Source organism: Mya arenaria, chromosome 9 (genome assembly GCF_026914265.1).
Source record: "Mya arenaria isolate MELC-2E11 chromosome 9, ASM2691426v1".
NCBI classification, from domain to species: domain Eukaryota; kingdom Metazoa; phylum Mollusca; class Bivalvia; order Myida; family Myidae; genus Mya; species Mya arenaria.
Window position 1 is genome coordinate 4,982,918 of NC_069130.1, and position 19,827 is coordinate 5,002,744.

Here is a 19,827-nt window from a genome sequence, read left to right on the forward strand (position 1 = left end):
ACTTGTCAGTTCATCATAACGGAAGCACATAGAGGTACCGTCATCAATGGCGTGCACAATGATGAAGTTCAACCCGGCCAGGGAGTGTGTGGATTCGGTGCGCGCTCCTCCCCATTAAATTATTCCATATAGGAGCAAAATATTGATATTAATACGCCCAAATACGCACCATTTTCGAACTAGAAATTGTCTTGCGGGAGTACCCCAAGCAAAAGTCCCCCCCCCCCAACTTCAAATTCTGGATCCATTCCTGAAGACCACGTGGTTGGCTAGACAGGGTTTTTTACTGGGCTGATAGATGGATGGCTATATTTATTCGTGCACATATATGTCATAATAACAAACCAAATATTTCATGTCTATATATCACAGAATATTTAACAAAGTATTATGGATGATATATATACTAATTAAATCACAACATCAAACATTATTTTGGACACATTCGTTACTTAAGAACTCAAATCTGTGCGATATATATAAAACACAGGATAATCCATTAAAGTTATTCAACTTATTTCCAACGGGGTCCTCATATGTGATATGGAGAGAGATACAAACAAGAGGGTCGCCGGTTGTTTGAATTGTGTTTGTCGCAAAACCCCGTTGAATCAGAGGGCTGAACTTCTTCCCATAGTTACCAACCGTCCTATGCAATTATTATGTATGGGTTATCTCATCTCTTTGATTTAGGCAAAGCCTGCTACATACATATTCTTGTTATAACAGATCGTTAAACACGTTATGCTAAAGCCGTCCTTCACAAGAAAATGACAGCTCAAGCTACAAAATAAACCTTGTATGACATTTTCATGGCTAACTGCTTATCTCCAGAGCAATTGCATTTTGATGAAGGTTGTTATTTTGATTGTAAGTCTCCATGTGATCTTGCAGGAGTGCGTAAAACAAGAACAACACACGCCGTTTCAACCGGACTCCCCTCAAGTTCTTATGAACCTTGACAAAGGATCAGAAAGATAATTGACCGGCGTATATTGGACCGTGAGTAGGTTCACAAAGTGCTACAAGGCTAGACATAGATTTTCGCTTCATAAGTTGTTGTTTGGGTGGCATCCTTGGTTGTCCGTTGATACATTTCTTTAGACAGACCAGGCTCAGGACACTGCTAAACCTGTGAACTGCGCAGGGCTCGTTGCCATCAACAATAACAATTACGATGCAAAGGTCCGAGAGAACCCGCTGGATGTTAGGGACATAGTACTGATCCAGAACGAAGGCTTCAGGGACAAACACAAACTTGCAGACAAGCGGGAACGTGATCCTTACATCATTTTAGGGATCAATGATACAGACCTTTACCAAGTTTGTTGGAGTTGCCAAAGGGATCATTGCATACTGTGCATATAACTTCCCGCTTACGTTTGTGTCTCTGTTTCGGGTAAAGACGAAATTCAGGACGTTACTAGATTGAAACCAACAAAGACGCAAGGATTGGTGACTAGAGCAACAGCCAAAGACGAGTTCGATGCGAGTTCATCTGACAATAGTGTCATTCACTATATGATTCCGCAACGGAGGAACACTGACGCCGGGCATAACCGCGTCGTCACTCGGATGCAGGGATCTTGTACGTTGAATGCAAGTTCAACGAATAACGAGTCTTTGTCAACTACCTTCCTGACAGGGTCAAGGCCGACAGCCCTCGTCAGCTCTTAAAGCGACGCTATCTACCCTACTGCCAATGGATGTACCGGTGATGCCTGAAGGCCGGCCAGATAGAGAACTGAAGCCACCTGCACGATATGGGAGTCGGTTTCATCTACTCATACACATGCCTGAATATTTTACGTGTAGCCATGCATTTTTAACTGCATTGATTTGTTGCAGGTTTAATTGAAAGTCGTGCTTCCTGATAGCAGTTTATTCGACATGGTATTTGAAGCGTTTTTTTCTAGATTATGTTCTGCATGAGTTTTATATGTTGTATTTTCAGTACTTAATCATGTTTTGATTTACACATACTTAGAAACAGTAATGTCTATTTTTCAATTTACCTCTACACATTGTACTTTGAGGTTCGTGTTTGAGTAAATATTACGAAAATACTTAAATCTCTATCTGAACTATTTTCTTGACATATAAAAGCAAAGCAGAATTCAAATTTGTACATGGTTTCTTCGGTTTAAAAGCCAATTTCATCATAGATTATGATAACGTAATTTTATGTGTGGTATTTAAATAAAGTAATTGGTTATACATAAAACAATTGAGCACATCTAATTATGTTTATTTTTGCTCATGTACAGAGATGAATAAAGAAAAGGATGTTCCCTATATGTAGGTATCTCTTGCACTACCGCAATTTCATTGGGTAGCTTCTTGACACGCAATGCCTTGCTCGAGCTCGAACCTACATGTACATGTAGTTCCTATTATTTAATTTAGAAACTTGACCAGAAATTTTAATCAACACGTAATTAAAGTTAAGCAACATCAACTGTTTTTTTCTGACTAGTTTCAGCAGAGTTATGGCGCTCGACTCAGCAAAATCACAGTATGTTCAGCCCGTGGCACAAGTTTCACTGATAGTGTACGTATTGCTTCAATCCCCCACCACCCCCCACCATCCCCCCATAAAATAAAAATACGATTATATGTTTAAGGGTCAGTTTCCAAAATTGCAGTTGGGATGTGTTCTCAATATTGATCTAAGTTAGACGTAGCGTGACATAAATAACCATTATATACAAATAATATACACATGTACATTCATAAGATAAGATAGATAAGATGATTTAGTGAGGAATGACCATTGATTGACTTTTGAGTATTATAAGCCTCGGTGAGTTTTTAACCAGGGCTAAATTTTAACGCGACAAAGGGTCATTAATTAAAGATCAGGGTCAATGTTAAAAAAAAAATCCGTCATCCATGGCCGATGGGGTTCACATTCAACGGTTCAAACGGCTATCAAAAAAATGTTATTCAATACATTTGGGAGAAAACTAAATAATAATGATCATGTGGTCTACCAAATAAACTGTCTATTATTAAAAATTAAACTTATCTTTTCTTTAGGTCCATACTTTACTGTACGTTTTCTGTAGTTATATCGATCCATAAATTATTCGAAATTCTACAACTGTACGCACCAACACTTCCGGTTACCTCGCGTGCAATTTGGCGGGAAATATTTCCTGCACACAGCTCATGTGTAAAAATGATTGGCGATATTCTCGAAGGAAAAGAAAAATCGAAACTTGTTCTTATTAAAGGTATGAATCCATTCGGTTTTGGTTTGTAAAATAACGAGTATTTAGTATATGTTGTAAATTTCGGATGACTCTCATTTCGGATGCACTGCTCGTGCGATTAATTAGGGGTTGGTTGCGTCACACACACCATATCCACGCACCCCTAGCACATATCCTGTTTGAAATGGCAAAATAGAGTCATGTTCCTCATTAGGAACAGGGTAAACTGTTTCTAGTTCCTGTCTGGTTAATGGTTCAAACTCCAAGGTTTCACTTATCTCGAAAACAAGTTTATATACAATGAACAACAAATCTATAATAGGGTATGAAAGGTATGGGGCCCGAACGCACAACCACTGGAACACTAGCTCAGAGTTCTTGTTACAATTGACTCGCACATAACCAATTGTGTAGCTAAAGAACTTCAGCGAACACGTTATTACCTTTTTGGACGTGTTAGCTGAAGAGAATGATGTATCCAAACCCTACCAGAATTTGTGACATTTTTATGTCACGCTGTTATTTCATTTGTATGTATTGTACAGACAAATAAACTATATCCTCCGGTAAATGAAATAATATGTAGTTCACAAACACATTTTTAAAACAAAAACAAAACGCTTTATAGATAGTTAATTTATCATTTTAATAAATCCGATTATAAGCATTCCTTAACTAGGTCATAGTTGTATTCAAATTTAATCATGTGATCAGGGCTCTCAATAGGCTGAAAATTTTGGGAGATGTGTCTTCTCCCTTCAGTCAATTTAGGGAGAAGTGGGGAGACTTTAGGGAGAAGTGATACTTTTTATAACACCTGATACAAAAACTATGCCATACCACACACCTCAGTTTATATTCACATTCAAATCGATTGCTATAACTATATAAAATGTTCATAAAATAATGTATCATTTTTGGCTCAGCAAAAGTGTATTTGTCAATGTCACATAGTTTATCTCCAAATAGCATCTAAAATGAACCAAAAAAATACATCTAAGAATTTGAAATAATCATAATGACCTCATAAATGAACTGTCAATAAAGTAGGGGGACGAATCTTGTTTTGGTACGTTCGGGATAGGGTACGAATGTCACATTCAGCTGTGCTGTTATTTACTTGTCTCTGGCTAAATAATTTTAAATATGCTGACATTTAAGAACCAAATGACATTTAAATCAGTGTCCTTGATGAAAAATTTACCAGTACATAATGGGAAGTTGAAAAATTAACTCGGAAAATTGTTCTGACAAAATGGCGATCTAAAAAAAATCATAAAGGAAAAAAAATAATATTTTTTGTGTTTACAAATCATTTTTCATCATGAACATTTCACTAAAACAAATCATTTTTCATCATGAACATTTCACTAAAACCAATCAAATATTTGGTGATACGTCATGTTATTGATTTTCTTAGCACCTACTTGCCGATGGCCCGAGATGGCTATGACCGTCTGCTTCAAAAGCAACAATGTTTAAATGTCTTGCATTGTTAGTTCAATACATATATTAATTACTTTTTAACTTAAATTAATGCTTGACAAGATATTTCATAATTATGTCTCCAATTCTATCACATTTTAACAAACTTATATCATTTGATCAGGGTCTTCTGAATGTACATTCTGATTGGTTAACTTTCAATAGATGCCTACTGGCGATGTTTTGGTAATTGGATGACACGGCCCAATTATCGGATTAGGAGATTACCAATTTGTATGAATGGCTTATTGTGATGTTTTGACTAATGGGACATTGGCCAAATACTCGCTGATTGACAGATTTACAATGTGCTAAAAATTTCGGCGAAGTCAATGTCGCTTTGATGATACAAATGGGCGAAGTCTGGGAATTTTAGGCGCCCAAGTCGCCCCCTCGCGAGAGCCCTGATGATAAGAAGATTTTCAGAAAATACCCATGTGACCTACATTTGACCTCACACCTGTAGTGTTTATTTTGCTGTTATTTTTTCCTTTTCGAATAATAAGTAAATAACTAAGAACAAATTTGGAATAAATTAATTGTTTTTACTTATCAAAAGGTATTTTCAACCTTACTGCAATTGGTTTCAACTAAATGAACAATGTGAATCCGATGCCATAAATAGAAACCAGCGACGTCATCATGGTCATGTGATTGCAGAGTCATTCAATTGCGTCATCATACTCATTTGATTCTGGTTGACTTTTATATGGGGGTTACGCCATAACTTTAATGTGTTGTAAACATCAAAAAAATTAATATCAACATTTAAGTTATGGGAGCCAGAACTACCAATTGTGCAACCAGGTGGCTGGTTCTTACCCTCAACACTAGTTCATTATAACTGTAGCAAGTTTGAAAATGAGGTCACAGGGCACTTGCACATCTTCGGTTATGTTAGGGTTTTAGGTGGAGGATTATTGCCCAAGCCAAGCACTTGTCTTTTTTTTTCTCCAACGTTTTTTCACATGTGTCAACCACTCTGCCAAGTTTGGCCTCTTTAGGCCAAAAAAAAAAATATGTCTGGTTCAGGAAACCCGACCGACCCTATTTTTTACCCGGCGACCCTAAACTTTTTTTTCGAAATCGCGGCCGAAAACCGCTATACTGCGTATTGAAAATTTTCTTTTCTGTAGTTATTGCTCTTTGGGTTAATAGAGCGCGTTTATATCGATCTTTGGGTTAATAGAGCGCACAACAATGGCGGCGCCCATGGCGTGTTCACCAGCCACTTTGATGGCCATAAAACTCCAAAAATGTGAACATGGAGTAGAGCAGCAGGTCATGAAAGCGGTCCAGCATGGTTGCACAGCTTCGGAAGTATTCGAGGAGCTCCATGGGCCAACCAACCCCAAACTGTTTGCCACCAAATATGAAGCCGCAACTAGTTTAAATATATATCAGTGAAAAAATTGTCATGTCATTGAATGTACGCATTTTGTACTTTAATAATTGTGTTTGGGAAATATATCAACAGTCAATTAATAATATTAAACTCACAAGTATTGGATAATACTTTTGTTGCTCTTCTAACCTGGACCCCTAGGTCCTCAGTGCACTAAGGTTGCCTAGCTAATGCCTTATATGATTTTGTGCAACACCACTCACAATGTGCATTTGTTACAATGACAGAATTCACAAAAGAGATGTATTAAAGTGACTTATCTTTACAAGATATTTTAAACAAAATTGTCGACAGAAATCTTTAAAAAATGGAATTTTTATAAAATACTAGGTTGTACATGAATCTCTTTTGTGAACTCTTTGTGCAGGTTAGCATTGTACAGAGGGTGACTAAAAGGCATAGGGTACATAAACAGCAAGCATAGAAAAGGAAAATAATGTGAATAAACAAAGATGATACATGGTTAGATAGATCAGATAGATTTATTCGACATAAAAATTGCATATAACATGACAAATACAAATTTAAGCATGTATAAACATATATAACATTTATGTCAAGGATAACACAAAAAAGAGTTAAAATAAAACCTTATTTCCATTGTGGTCCTTACAGATAATACAGGGAAATGCTCTGTTATTATGTGGTTAAATGACTGCATTGAAACAAGCACACATCACAATACCACATGCTGGGAGTTACAAAGTGATCTGACTGCTCTGTGCATCGTCTACACATAGACAACATACGTCCAAAAAAAAAAAAAAAAAAAAAAAAATGGAAAAAATGCCTACCCTCCTAATTTTTTGGGACAACGTTTCCTGAACCAGACATATTTATTTTTTTGGCCTTAGTTATGTACACCTAACCTGAAGTATTTCCCTTCCAGATACAGTTGATCAGAGTGGAAAGCCAGTGCTGCTTAGCTTGATTTGCAGCCTCGCAAAAAGGTAACCTATTTGTCAGTGCCCTATAGTATATACATTGAAGATCTTGTGGGCGTATATGACGTCAGTGTTTGTACCGATATGTTTACAATTCTATTCAAGTACCATGGCCTAATTAACAAGGAGAGAACAAACACAGCAACATGGCTTGATGAGAAGCAGCTAGTCCTGATTATATATATATATATAATACACTGTAGCTTATTTTTTTCTCCACATTACCCTTGTTTTAACTTTCCTTCACACCATATATCGTAAACTAATAGCGAGTTATTGTCTAACATATGATTGTCTTATTTAATTTGTGCAATTTTTGTTTTATATCTATTTTAGGGTGGAGAGGGTCCATGTGATCTGTTGGGACAGAAATCCAGGCCATTTACAGTCATGTATCCCACAGCAATACAGTTCAAGGTAATTTACGAACAAGTGTTGGGAATTGGAATAGTTTTTTTAAGTGTTTGGTTCCAGTTTGACTATCGATAATTGGTGATCGGTTCCAGTTTGACTATCGATAATTGGTGATGCTCTAGTACACTATACTTACATTATGCGTACATTATTTAGTGTTGTTGCTTGTGGCAAATATTGTTTACTTCTGAATGTATGAAACCGGAAAAAATTAAAAGGAAAGAAGAATAACAACTCACTGATTGAATCACTGATTTATGATGATTCTATCAATTGTCACTTGTAGTTGAATAGTTTATTCCAAAATGATAAATATAATAGATACATGTTCATACATTTCATTTATTATTTTATGCAATTTCTCGAAATGAATGCAAAGTACATAAAAATCTTGGACAAATAACAAATCCTACTACCAGATAAACATGTTGCAATTAGCTTGAAAAATAATAGCAAACACAAACATATTTTACTATAAATCAGTTAACAAAATTAAATCAGTTTTACACAATTGTCCAGGAATACACACACATCTCAAAAAGCAAGTACAGATTTCAATTATTTCATCCAAGGAGAGAGAAAAAAATTAAACCTAAAAACAATTATTATTAAATCATATATCATCGATCCACGACAGTAATGTGATTTTTTCAGGGTGGTTTGTCATGATGGAAGCAGAGACTGTCTGGGTATCCATGACAATGAGAGCCTTAGTGTGACCTCTGACCTTGTGTCATACCTGACCTCACATCCCGGTCACCATAGCAACCCTGCACATCACACTGTTGCTGTGGTGATAGACAACCTCAGTCTCTCTTTGCTACACAGGGCTGCACCATACACTTGTCGGATATTGGCCAATTTAAGGGATGCTAAAATAAGCGGTCAGTAAACCAGTTTATCCAGCCACTCTGTAGTTGTAAACCTGAATGTATCTGTCTCTGGATTGATTTTAATTGAATAATTGATATGAATTTAAAAATTCAGAAAACACTTTGACGTCTTTATTTTTTGCATGTATATGAAGTAATAGTTTCTACTCTGGCTGCCTGCCTTACAGCACCATCTTGAAGTTTTTTATGTTTTATGCTTTTGAAACTTGCCACTGTGCTACCATGCCAATTTTGGATCTCTCCATTTCCCTGCCTCATAGTGTATTCTGGTATCCATGACATCAGGTGCAGATGTGGAGCAGGTTGCTGCACTCCTCCATGCTGATCTCCATGACAACCACAGCCTTACTCTGCTTGAGCACCTAGCAACCACCATCATCAATGTGATGCAGCCAAAAATGGACCAGTTCCTCATGGCAGCCAATATTCTTCATAAGCGATTATCGGGAAAAGTTGTGAGAATTGTAAGTCTTGTCAATGAGAGAGTGACAATCTTCAAGCTTAAATTTCATTTTGAATACTTCAGTCATGAATTGAAAGCTAAAAGGATTTGAACTGCAAGTTCATTGTTCGAAATGACTTGGTTAGTGTGTTTTCAAACCACTAAATGACATCAAAATATCCAATTTCTTTTATGGAAAAACAACAACAAATATGCTTGTTTACTTCTAGTTTATTCAAGGTGGCAAATGTTTCTGAAGGTTGATCTTGGTTAGCTATAAAAACAACCCATTTTATCTCCATTTAGCACATAAATAATTCCTGGTTGATAATTGATGTGAGGTCTCTGAATTCATCAGTTGCAATATGATTGAATCTTATTGCTTATTCAAACTTGTGTGTTTTCATTTTATTGTTATATTATTGCAGACAGAGCATTTCAATGTGGATGAAGATTACAGGATGTGTGATGTCACTGAGTTGAAATCTGTTGCGGATATACAGGCCACATCTGAACCACCTCAGGTAACAAAATGCGTAATATGTATAGGTCTTCTAACTGTGAAACTGAACTTAGTGGATGGTGTGCTAGCTTTAGAAATAAAACAGTGGTTAAAATGAAGACATATTATCTTCACATTTCAAGTCATTCTTAAGATTCTTAAGTTAGTTTTTCAAAGAAAGATGGCAAAGGTATTGTTGTTTTTAGCCTTGATGCTATTGGTGATGTTGTGCAGAAACCTGGCCGTAACTTCAAAATCATTGAAGGTACTGGAATGAAACTTTGAATAAATGTTGCCAGAGATGGAATGTACATAATTATTTAGCATGGCTTGCGACTTGTATATTTTAGGTTGACCCAGCAGCCAATCTGACATTCAACTTGACCTTGACAGACCAGGAGAAAGTAGCTCGCAGCCAGGTCAAACTGCCATATACATATGACACGGAAAAGTAAGTGTACACGTGGAATATATGGAAAAATTGAACAAATAGTATTGTTTAGCCCTTTAGCGCATGTTTACAAGTTTGGCAGACCTTGCCCATTAGCGCATGTATACACATTTGGCTGCCTCTATCGCTTATTAGATGTAAACACATCGCCTGCATTTCAAAAGGGTCAGTTTAATATTTTCATTTTGCATCTTTCTTTTTGTAAACAATATCTCCGATGTTCATAAAGGTAAAGCTATATATTTTGGGTATTGAAAAATGTATATTCACATTAAAAAGAATTGGCCACAATAATTGGTAGTAATATTGACCTAAAGGTCATACTGATGTATGAGTTTCACCTTTATAATACCCCTTATAAAGAGCCAATACAAATAAGGACTGCTTATCTGAAGTTGGCTATTGACTGGGAGATGTAATATGTGCTAAAGGGTAAAATGACATTTGTTTTGAAATTCTGCTCAAATATCTGTGGCAAGGTCTTAAATAAGCTGTTTGTTTTTTCTGTATTAAGGAAGAATAGGGAGGTTCATTTTGTGGGTGTAGTTATGGCATGTGTCAAGTAAAGTAACAGGCTTCTTTGATATGGAGGATTTCCATTGACAACAACCAAAGGTAAAAGCAGCCATGCATCTTATAAATGTTCCAATTCCTATTGCAGACAGACCGAGACCCTGGAGCGCTCAGTCGGAGAGGGAAAGATATTTTACCAGCCCGACGAAGCCGATGACTTTGATGAGGAAGATCCTGATGATGACCTTGACATCTGACCTTGACCACAGCCTCCTGAGCTTCACCATGGGAATGAGTATTGGCTCAGGCAAACAAGCATCATCACCATGGCAACACAGCCTTCATCGAAGCAATCTGATATTTTACTTCAAGAATAGAAGCACACTACAAATGAAGATTGAAAGTTTGCATCACATGTTTAGATCGATAAGGTTTGGGATTATGATATGTTAGATAAAATATGTACAGTTTGTTATATATGTATTTTTATGATTTGATAGGAATTGAAAGATACATGTATATATTTTGAGCATTTATGACAGGAGTATTCTACAGTTTGATGGACCAGGCCCCAATTTCTCAAAACTTCTTAAGCTTAACAGGTTTAAGTCGCTTATTTCAATTAGCCAACATACGTACTGAAAATGGATTTTGATAAATGAAAAATGGTTTATTCTTATATTCATATAGATTATTCCAACATAATTTCTAAAAAATCTTGAAGAAGTAAATATAGCACATTTTATAGAACAACAAAAATAGTGGGATTAGCTTAATCCTGTTATAAGGGACTTAAGAGGTTTCGAGAAATTGGGGCCAGTTGTAGACGAAATAATCTTTGTGGAATGATAAAGTCTGGTCATCCTGTTGTGTTTCACATTTGTTGCTGGAAATATAGAACTATTTCCATAAAAGTATTGTACTGCAGATGTTTTCCACCTCGGTGTAAATGACAAAATATGTGGATTTACCAGTATATTTGAAACAAAGAAAAAAGGCAAAGCCCCTTTGAAGTGCATTAGTTTTAAGAAATTTAAAATTTACAAAATTAACATTTATTTTTTTGTAAGGCCGAAAAATAATAATTTAAAAGCCCTAATTTACTTTAAAAACAGTAGGGTCAGCACCTATATCGTAGGTAGGGTCCAAATGTATCTTTTCTTAAGCCTTAAATGTGTGATTTTAGAGGCTATGCTTTGTGCAATAGTATTATTTTTAATATCAAGTTTTAAACAACCATTGGTGTGTTAGGTTTGGATTTCAATTGTCGAGGCAAAAAGGATTTATGTGACATAAAAAATAGTCTATTTCACTCTTATTCTTTTGTGGAGTTTTGCAAAAATAGACCCTACTATTCACTAGCATGAAATTCCTAACTGTACAACTCAGTATAAATAGATCTTAACTCAAACCTGATGAAATAATTACCGTATCAGTTCGTCCCCTAAAGCTCAAAATACAAATTTTGCTGCTTAAAAAGTATTGATGGTGGAAATTGCTGTATAGGATTAATGTTAAAAGTTTTATGAAATTTTACTGCATCCAGTTTATCTCATCACAGTAATTGTTGTACAGTTTGCAATAAATGTCCTGAGATTTTTTTGTATTGAAATGCAGCTTACGCCCAAAACAGAGTAATGTTATGATTTCTAGCCTTATGATCTTTATTGAAACTGAACACAGCATTTATTTTCAAATATTCTTTGATTGTTGCATTTTCACAGTAAATGTGTTATGCTGGTTTTTTTCTCAAGGGCCTTTCTTAACATGTGAGCAGAAAATACATACAAGTGTGAGATATGTGATGCTGGTTTTTTGTTCAAGGGCCTTTCTTAACAAGTGAGCAGAAAATCCAAACAAGTGTGAGATATGCTGTGCTGTTTTTTTTCTCAAGGTCATTTCTTAACAATTGAACATAAAATCTATACAGATATGTTATGCTGTTTTTTCTCAAGGGTCTCTCTTAACAAGTAAGCAGAAAATAAATACAAGTGTGAGATATGTGGTGCTGTCTTTTTTTCAAGGTCCTTTCTTAGTTCAAGTGAGCAGAAAATCCATACAAGTGTGAGATATGTGGTGCTGTTTTTTAAGGTCCTTTCTTAACAAGTGAGCAGAAAATCCATACAAGTGTGAGATATGTGATGCTGTTTTTCTTCTCAAGGTCCTCTTTTAACAAGTGAACAGAAAATTCATACAAATGTGAGATATGTGGTGCTGTTTTTTCTGAAGGTTCTTTCTTAACAAGTGAACAGAAATTTAATACAAGTGTGAGATATGTGATGCTGTTTTTTCTCAAGGTCATTTCTTATCAAGTGAGCAGAAAATACAAACAAGTGTGAGATATGTGATGCTGGTTTTTCTCAACGTCTTTTATTACAAGTGTGAGATATGTGGTGCTGTTTTTCTTCTCAAGGTCCTTTCTTAACATGTGAGCAGAAAATACATACAAGTGTGAGATATGTGATGCTGTTTTTTAAGGTCCTTTCTTAACAAGTGAACAGAAAATCCATACAAGTGTGAGATATGTGATGCTGTTTTTTTCTCAAGGTTCTTTCTTAACAAGTGAACAGAAAATTCATACAAGTGTGAGATATGTGATGCTGTTTTTTCTCAAGGTCATTTCTTATCAAGTGAGCAGAAAATACATACAAGTGTGAGATATGTGATGCTGTTTTTTTCTCAAGGTTCTTTCTTAACAAGTGAACAGAAAATTCATACAAGTGTGAGATATGTGATGCTGTTTTTTCTCAAGGTCATTTCTTATCAAGTGAGCAGAAAAAACATACAAGTGTGAGATATGTGATGCTGTTTTTTCTCAAAGTCTTTTATTAACATGTAAGGAGAAAATACATACAAGTGTGAGATATGTGGTGCTGTTTTTTAATGTCCTTTCTTAACATGTGAGCAGAAAATACATACAAGTGTGAGATATGTGATGCTGTTTTTCCTCTCAAGGTCCTTTCTTAACAAGTGAGCAGAAAATACATACAAGTGTGAGATATGTGGTGCTGTTTTTTAAGGTCCTTTCTTAACAAGTGAGCAGAAAATACATACAAGTGTGAGATATGTGGTGCTGTTTTTTTCTTAAGGTCCTTTCTTAGTTCAAGTGAGCAGAAAATCCATAAAAGTGTGAGATATGTGATGCTGTTTTTTCTCAACGTCTTTTATTAACATGTAAGGAGAAAAACATAAAAGTGTGAGATATGTGATGCTGTTTTTTCTCAAAGTCTTTTATTATCATGAAAGGAGATAATACATACAAGTGTGAGATATGTGGTGCTGTTTTTTAAGGTCCTTTCTTAACAAGTGAGCAGAAAATACATACAAGTGTGAGATATGTGATGCTGTTTTTCTTCTCAAGGTCCTTTCTTAACAAGTGAGCAGAAAATACATACAAGTGTGAGATATGTGATGCTGTTTTTTCTCAAGGTCATTTCTTATCAAGTGAGCAGAAAATACATACAAGTGTGAGGTATGTGATGCTGTTTTTTCTCAACGTCTTTTATTAACATGTAAGGAGAAAATACATACAAGTGTGAGATATGTGGTGCTGTTTTTTAAGGTCCTTTCTTAACAAGTGAGCAGAAAATACATACAAGTGTGAGATATGTGGTGCTGTTTTTTTCTTAAGGTCCTTTCTTAGTTCAAGTGAGCAGAAAATCCATAAAAGTGTGAAATATGTGATGCTGTTTTTTCTCAAGGTCCTTTCTTAACAAGTGAACAGAAAATCCATACAAGTGTGAGATATGTGATGCTGTTTTTTCTCAAGGTCCTTTCTTAACAAGTGAACAGAAAATCCATACAAGTGTGAGATATGTGATGCTGTTTTTTCTCAAGGTCCTTTCTTAACAAGTGAACAGAAAATCCATACAAGTGTGAGATATGTGGTGCTGTTTTTTCTCAAGGTCCTTTCTTAATAAGTGAACAGAAAATCCATACAAGTGTGAGATATGTGGTGCTGTTTTTTCTCAAGGTCCTTTCTTAACAAGTGAACAGAAAATCCATACAAGTGTGAGATATGTGGTGCTGTTTTTTCTCAAGGTCCTTTCTTAACAAGTGAACAGAAAATCCATACAAGTGTGAGATATGTGGTGCTGTTTTTTCTCAAGGTCCTTTCTTAACAAGTGAACAGAAAATCCATACAAGTCTGAGATATGTGATGCTGTTTTTTCTCATGGTCCATTTCCATTGTTATTTCGATTTCGCAACACAATAAGTATGTTTTGTTTTATTCATAAATGATTTAAATGTACTTCAAAAACTTAACTTCAACAATGGCTTTAACTTCAACAATGGCTAACATAGGAAATATTATTTATTAACTGTAGATATTGATACTTATCTTAATGTTGTATCTTTATATTGAATCCAATATTTAGATCCAAAAAGACAAAGCGTGATTAATATTTTGAGTTCTTTATTTTCAGTTGTCTCCAATATGTTTATTTTATAATATGTTTCCAAATACTGAACTGAGCTATTTTTAATAAGCCCTGAAACAAACATAGGACAAAACTATAATTAAATTGGGAATAAAACAATGTACACAAATACAAGCAATAGAACACAAGACAAAATACACAAATACAGCGAGTTCCATTAATTCATGTAGGTTATTAAAACTGTTAATATGATTAATTATATGGAACACAATACAAAGAATTTACAATTCTTGATATACATAAAACACACACACACACATTAAAATCAATTCTGGGGTTGAAAATCAATTCATGTTAACATTAATCAGATATATGATGTTTTAATTTTCATTTCCACAAATCTTTTTGCGAGATTTTGTCATGTGACAATAGTATAACATCTGATTGGCATAGAGATACGAGAATATGACAGATACTCTTTACCAGGGTTAGACACTAACATTTTTCACAAGGTAGTCCCTCGCACTACTGGATCTAAAATCCAGGTAGTCCAGCAAAAATTCTGATAGTCCAAAAAAAAAAATGCAAGCCTGCAACGGATTTCTTCAGTGTTTTGTTAGACTTCTCCATAAAAACATCCTCAGAACAACCCTTTGATTGATCATGTTTCTTATCTGTCTCAATCTTAAATTTTCCACATTCTTCAAAACAATGTTTGGCCTTCAATTTTAAAACCTTAAAAAGTCTAAAAACCATGCTAAAATACCCCAGAATAAAAATCTAAAAACAATGCTAAAATACCCCATAATCTGTCACTTTCAGGAAAATGGTGCAATAAATCAATTGACGCCTCGACGGAGATCGTTGCTAAGTTACGGCACAAATGGCTATTTGATAATTGATATTGGCATCCTACTATTCAGAAGTCTTTGTTAATCTATTAAAATGACATACAATAATGCTTTAAAAATATAATGAAAATAATTACCAAAATGTTATTAATTAATTGGGAGTATATAAAGATAAGAATTGTTATTGGCCCTCACTTCAATGTATAAAATGTTACGACCTTTTGGCGCGAAAATTAACGCACACAATTTCTGCCGTCGTCTGCACTTACACTGAATTAGACATTTTTGAGCAGTATGATTATTTTTTTAAGCTGCTCTTCTAAATGCCAGTTAAAATATTTCACAAGCCATACATAATGTTCCTTCTGTCTGCTTTATCAAAACACCGACATTTGACAATACTCTAAACGATAAATAAATAACCATGACGTATTTTCAGAAAATCTAAAAATAGTAACAACAATCAAGTTTTTGCTAACATCGTATATATCATTGTTTCTGACCGAAAATGCAAGGGATCTAGAAATTCTACCTCATTTTAAACCCCAATCTACCTCGCTGACACTGTCAGACTTTCACGTGTCTGACGATTAAAACACACTGGTACAGTGCAAAATGGTTTTTCCCTTTCTAAATAAAGACATTCTACAGACTGGTTTTAATATTGATCGAAAGGCTATACGAATTGCGCGCGAAATTCGCGTAACAGTCCAGGTTGTCCTGAACTGCTCGGCCATCTTCGGCAAACTTTAGAATGGACATTGAAAATGGGTTGCAGTTGGTGGAGTATTGGAACGACGTGTCAATTGGGGTAAAATGAGGAAATATTTAAGAAAATCAAGGACTCTCATCGATTTTTTATCATTTTCCACCAACTGCCACCCTGACGTGGCAGTTGGTGGAGTATTAAAACGTTTTCCCCCAAGTGCCATGTGGCAAATATTTACACCAACTGCCACCCAGATGTGGCAGTTGGTGGAGTATTGGAACGTTTTCCACCAAGCGCCACGTGGCAAATATTTCCACCAACTGCCACCCAGACGTGGCAGTTGGTGGAGTATTGGAACGTTTTCCACCAAGTGCCACGTGGCAAATATTTACACCAACTGACATGGCAGTTGGTGGAGTATTGGAACGTTTTCCACCAAGTGCCACGTGGCAAACATTTCCACCAACTGCCACCCAGACGTGGCATTTGGTGGAGTATTGGAACGTTTTCCACCAAGTGCCACGTGGCAAATATTTACACCAACTGCAACCCAGACATGGCAGTTGGTGGAGTATTGAAACGTTTTCCACCAAGTGTCACGTGGAAAATATTTACACCTACTGCCACGCAGACGTGGCACTTTGTGAAATTTATTAGATCATTTCCACCAAATGCCCTGTTGCATTTGTGTGCAAATATTCCAGGGTTTAGTATCCGTTCACCGCATCCTTTCAAATATGGTCAACACGGTCACCAAATGTCTGTATTCGTTATATCTTTGATGCAGCCAGATCTAGGATCAGAGGGGTCAGGGTTCCATTACCTGTCCGAAATATGCTGGTGACCAGAACTGGATGTAAAATGGATATGTAATTATATGAAAATAGCAGATTTTAAAACGTATGTATGTTTGTTTTGATTATGGCTAATGTTGTTTGTCTATTAATGTGATATGTGATCCAAATATTAATAAAACTTAAAAGACTTAACACTCTCTGCTCAGGCATCACCTTCCCAGTAAAACAAGTGAATTGATTTTTAACATTTTATACTACAAAATCAATAACATTGAAAAACTGGAAAAAACATGAAGATTTTCTTGATGGCTTCAGATGCCTCAGGACAATTTTAATTATCTCCTTGTGGACTCCCCATATGTCTACAATGTAGTCTGAAAGTACAGAATAACAGTTGCTATGAGCACACTTGTGAATTATTAATGGTGATACATACCATATAATCTACTTGTAATTTTGGGTTAATACTCTTTACAGCAGGAGTGGGTAGCAGATGAATATTACTAAATGATGCATGTATACTACACCCCACCCCCCAAAAACAGATCTTACCATTTTACAGAATATATAAATTGTCAAGGGCACTGCATTAATTCCAGACCTTGTTATATCATGTTATTGCCATGCCATCAAACTTGCATCAGCCAAAAACGAAATCCTTGCTTACCTTCCAAAAAAATCAGTTTTGACTGCTCAGCCAGTGCAGGCCTCACATCCCCTGACGTGTTCTTCTTTCCGAAGAGGCTCATCCCATTGGTTTCTTGTTTTGTGAAAAGAAGGCGGAACACTCATGCGGTCGCCTTCTTGTAATTTTTTTGGCGTTTTGCTTCCTCCAGAATTTGGACATAAATAAAAGAACATGATTTGATGGCAATTATTAAATGGATTTGAATAAATCAGACAAACCATACAACAACTTATTTTTTATTACATAACAAAACGAAAGAACACCAGCAATGCGATTGTCCATAGCATGTCAATATACATATATATAATAAAGAGATAATCAGAGTGGCATAAATGGTCATGTGGATTGTGACGTAAAATCCTGGCGCATGTTGAACAGTTATGTGTATCGAAAGTGAACTTTTTTCGCCGTGCATACACATACAGTAAAACAAACAAACGTCCCTGGCTTGACACATGTTTTGAATGGGCAGAAAACACCACGAAATTTTCTACCACATGCAAGCCTGGGGACTGACATGGAAACCAGGTTGACACATGTCTGGCCAGTGAACCAGAGCACTGGCACCTGCATGCAAGCGTTCATTTATTCAGACTCATGTCTGGTCGGTGAACGAAAGCACCGGCACCTGCATGCAAGCGTACATTTATACACATGACACAGCAAGCTTGACACATGTCTGGTCGGTGAACGAAAGCACCGGCACCTGCATGCAAGCGTACATTTATACACATGACACAACAAGCTTGACACATGTCTGGTCGGTGAACGAAAGCACCGGCACCTGCATGCAAGCGTACATTTATACACATGACTCAACAAGCTTGACACATGTCTGGTCGGTGAACCAAAGCACCGGCATCTGCATGCAAGCGTACTTTCACATAGGCACGTTTAACACATTTACAGCATGGCGTTACCTAACTAATGCAAATAAATAAGAACTACCCGGTAATTGGAATGCAGTCCCAGAACCACGAGTAAGACAATTGAGCCTAAGTTCCTTTACCCGCAGTTTGGGAGAGCAGACCTTTGTCGGACCGTATTTGGTACAAAAACGAATATGGTACAAATTTGTACCATATTCGGCCGAATATGGTACAACTGTCTAATTGTACCATATACGTATCTGCAGTTTTGGGGTAAAATGCCTGACCAAATATGGTACAAACTTGTACCATATTCGGATGAAAAATGTACCACATTCGTTCCGAATATGGTACACACTCATCATCGTCATCATCATCATCGTCATCATCATCATCATCATCATCATCATCATCATCATAACTACAATTTGCATCAACGTCATCAATACCATCATGAAAATAATCATCATCGTCATCATCATCATCATCATCATCATCATCATCAGCATCATCATCATCATCATAATCATCATCATCGGCGGCCGGTAATCATTGGCGTCAACATAATAAAAAAACTTTTTTCATCATCATCATTATAATCATTATCATCGGCCGATAAACATCGCAGTTATCATCATCACAATCATCAAACCCCAATCATCATCACCATTGTCATCATCATCAATTACATCATCATCGTCACCATTAACGCCATTATCATCATCATCGTCATGATGATGACAAAAGTTTTGATGATGATGACGACGATCAAAATTACCGTCATCATCATCATCACAAACTTTTATCATCATTGTCATCATCATCACCATCATTATCACCACAATCATCAAGGTCATCATCATCATCATCATCAACACCATCATCATCATCACCATTATCATCATCGTAATGAAGATCACAAAAATGTGATGATGATAACTGCGATGTTTTTCGGTCGATGGTGATGATGATGACAAAAGTTTTGTAATGATGATAACGACGGTCAGCACATCATCATCATCATAATCTACCGATAAAAATCGCCGTCAGCATCATCAAAACACATTTGTCATCATAATCATCATCATTATAATAATCATCATCGACCGATAAACATCGCTGTCATAATCATCAAAATACGTTTGTTATCATCATCATCATCATCATCACATCAATTATCAACACCCCAATGATCATCATCGTTGTTATCTTCACCAACACCACCATCATCATCACCATCAAAACCAACATCATCATATCCATTATC

General features: G+C 36.0%; 1 protein-coding gene across 1 annotated transcript; it reads left to right on the top strand.

The window, feature by feature from the left end:
* The first annotated feature begins 3,114 nt into the window (after window positions 1-3,114).
* Window positions 3,115-12,263, top strand: LOC128246739 (elongator complex protein 5-like). Its single transcript, XM_052965137.1, has 8 exons — window positions 3,115-3,236; window positions 6,995-7,055; window positions 7,386-7,466; window positions 8,118-8,347; window positions 8,642-8,820; window positions 9,227-9,322; window positions 9,651-9,751; window positions 10,413-12,263. Exons 1-8 carry the CDS (start codon window positions 3,182-3,184, stop codon window positions 10,519-10,521), a joined length of 912 nt encoding a protein of 303 aa, XP_052821097.1. The 5' UTR covers window positions 3,115-3,181; the 3' UTR covers window positions 10,522-12,263.
* Window positions 12,264-19,827: the final 7,564 nt, after the last annotated feature.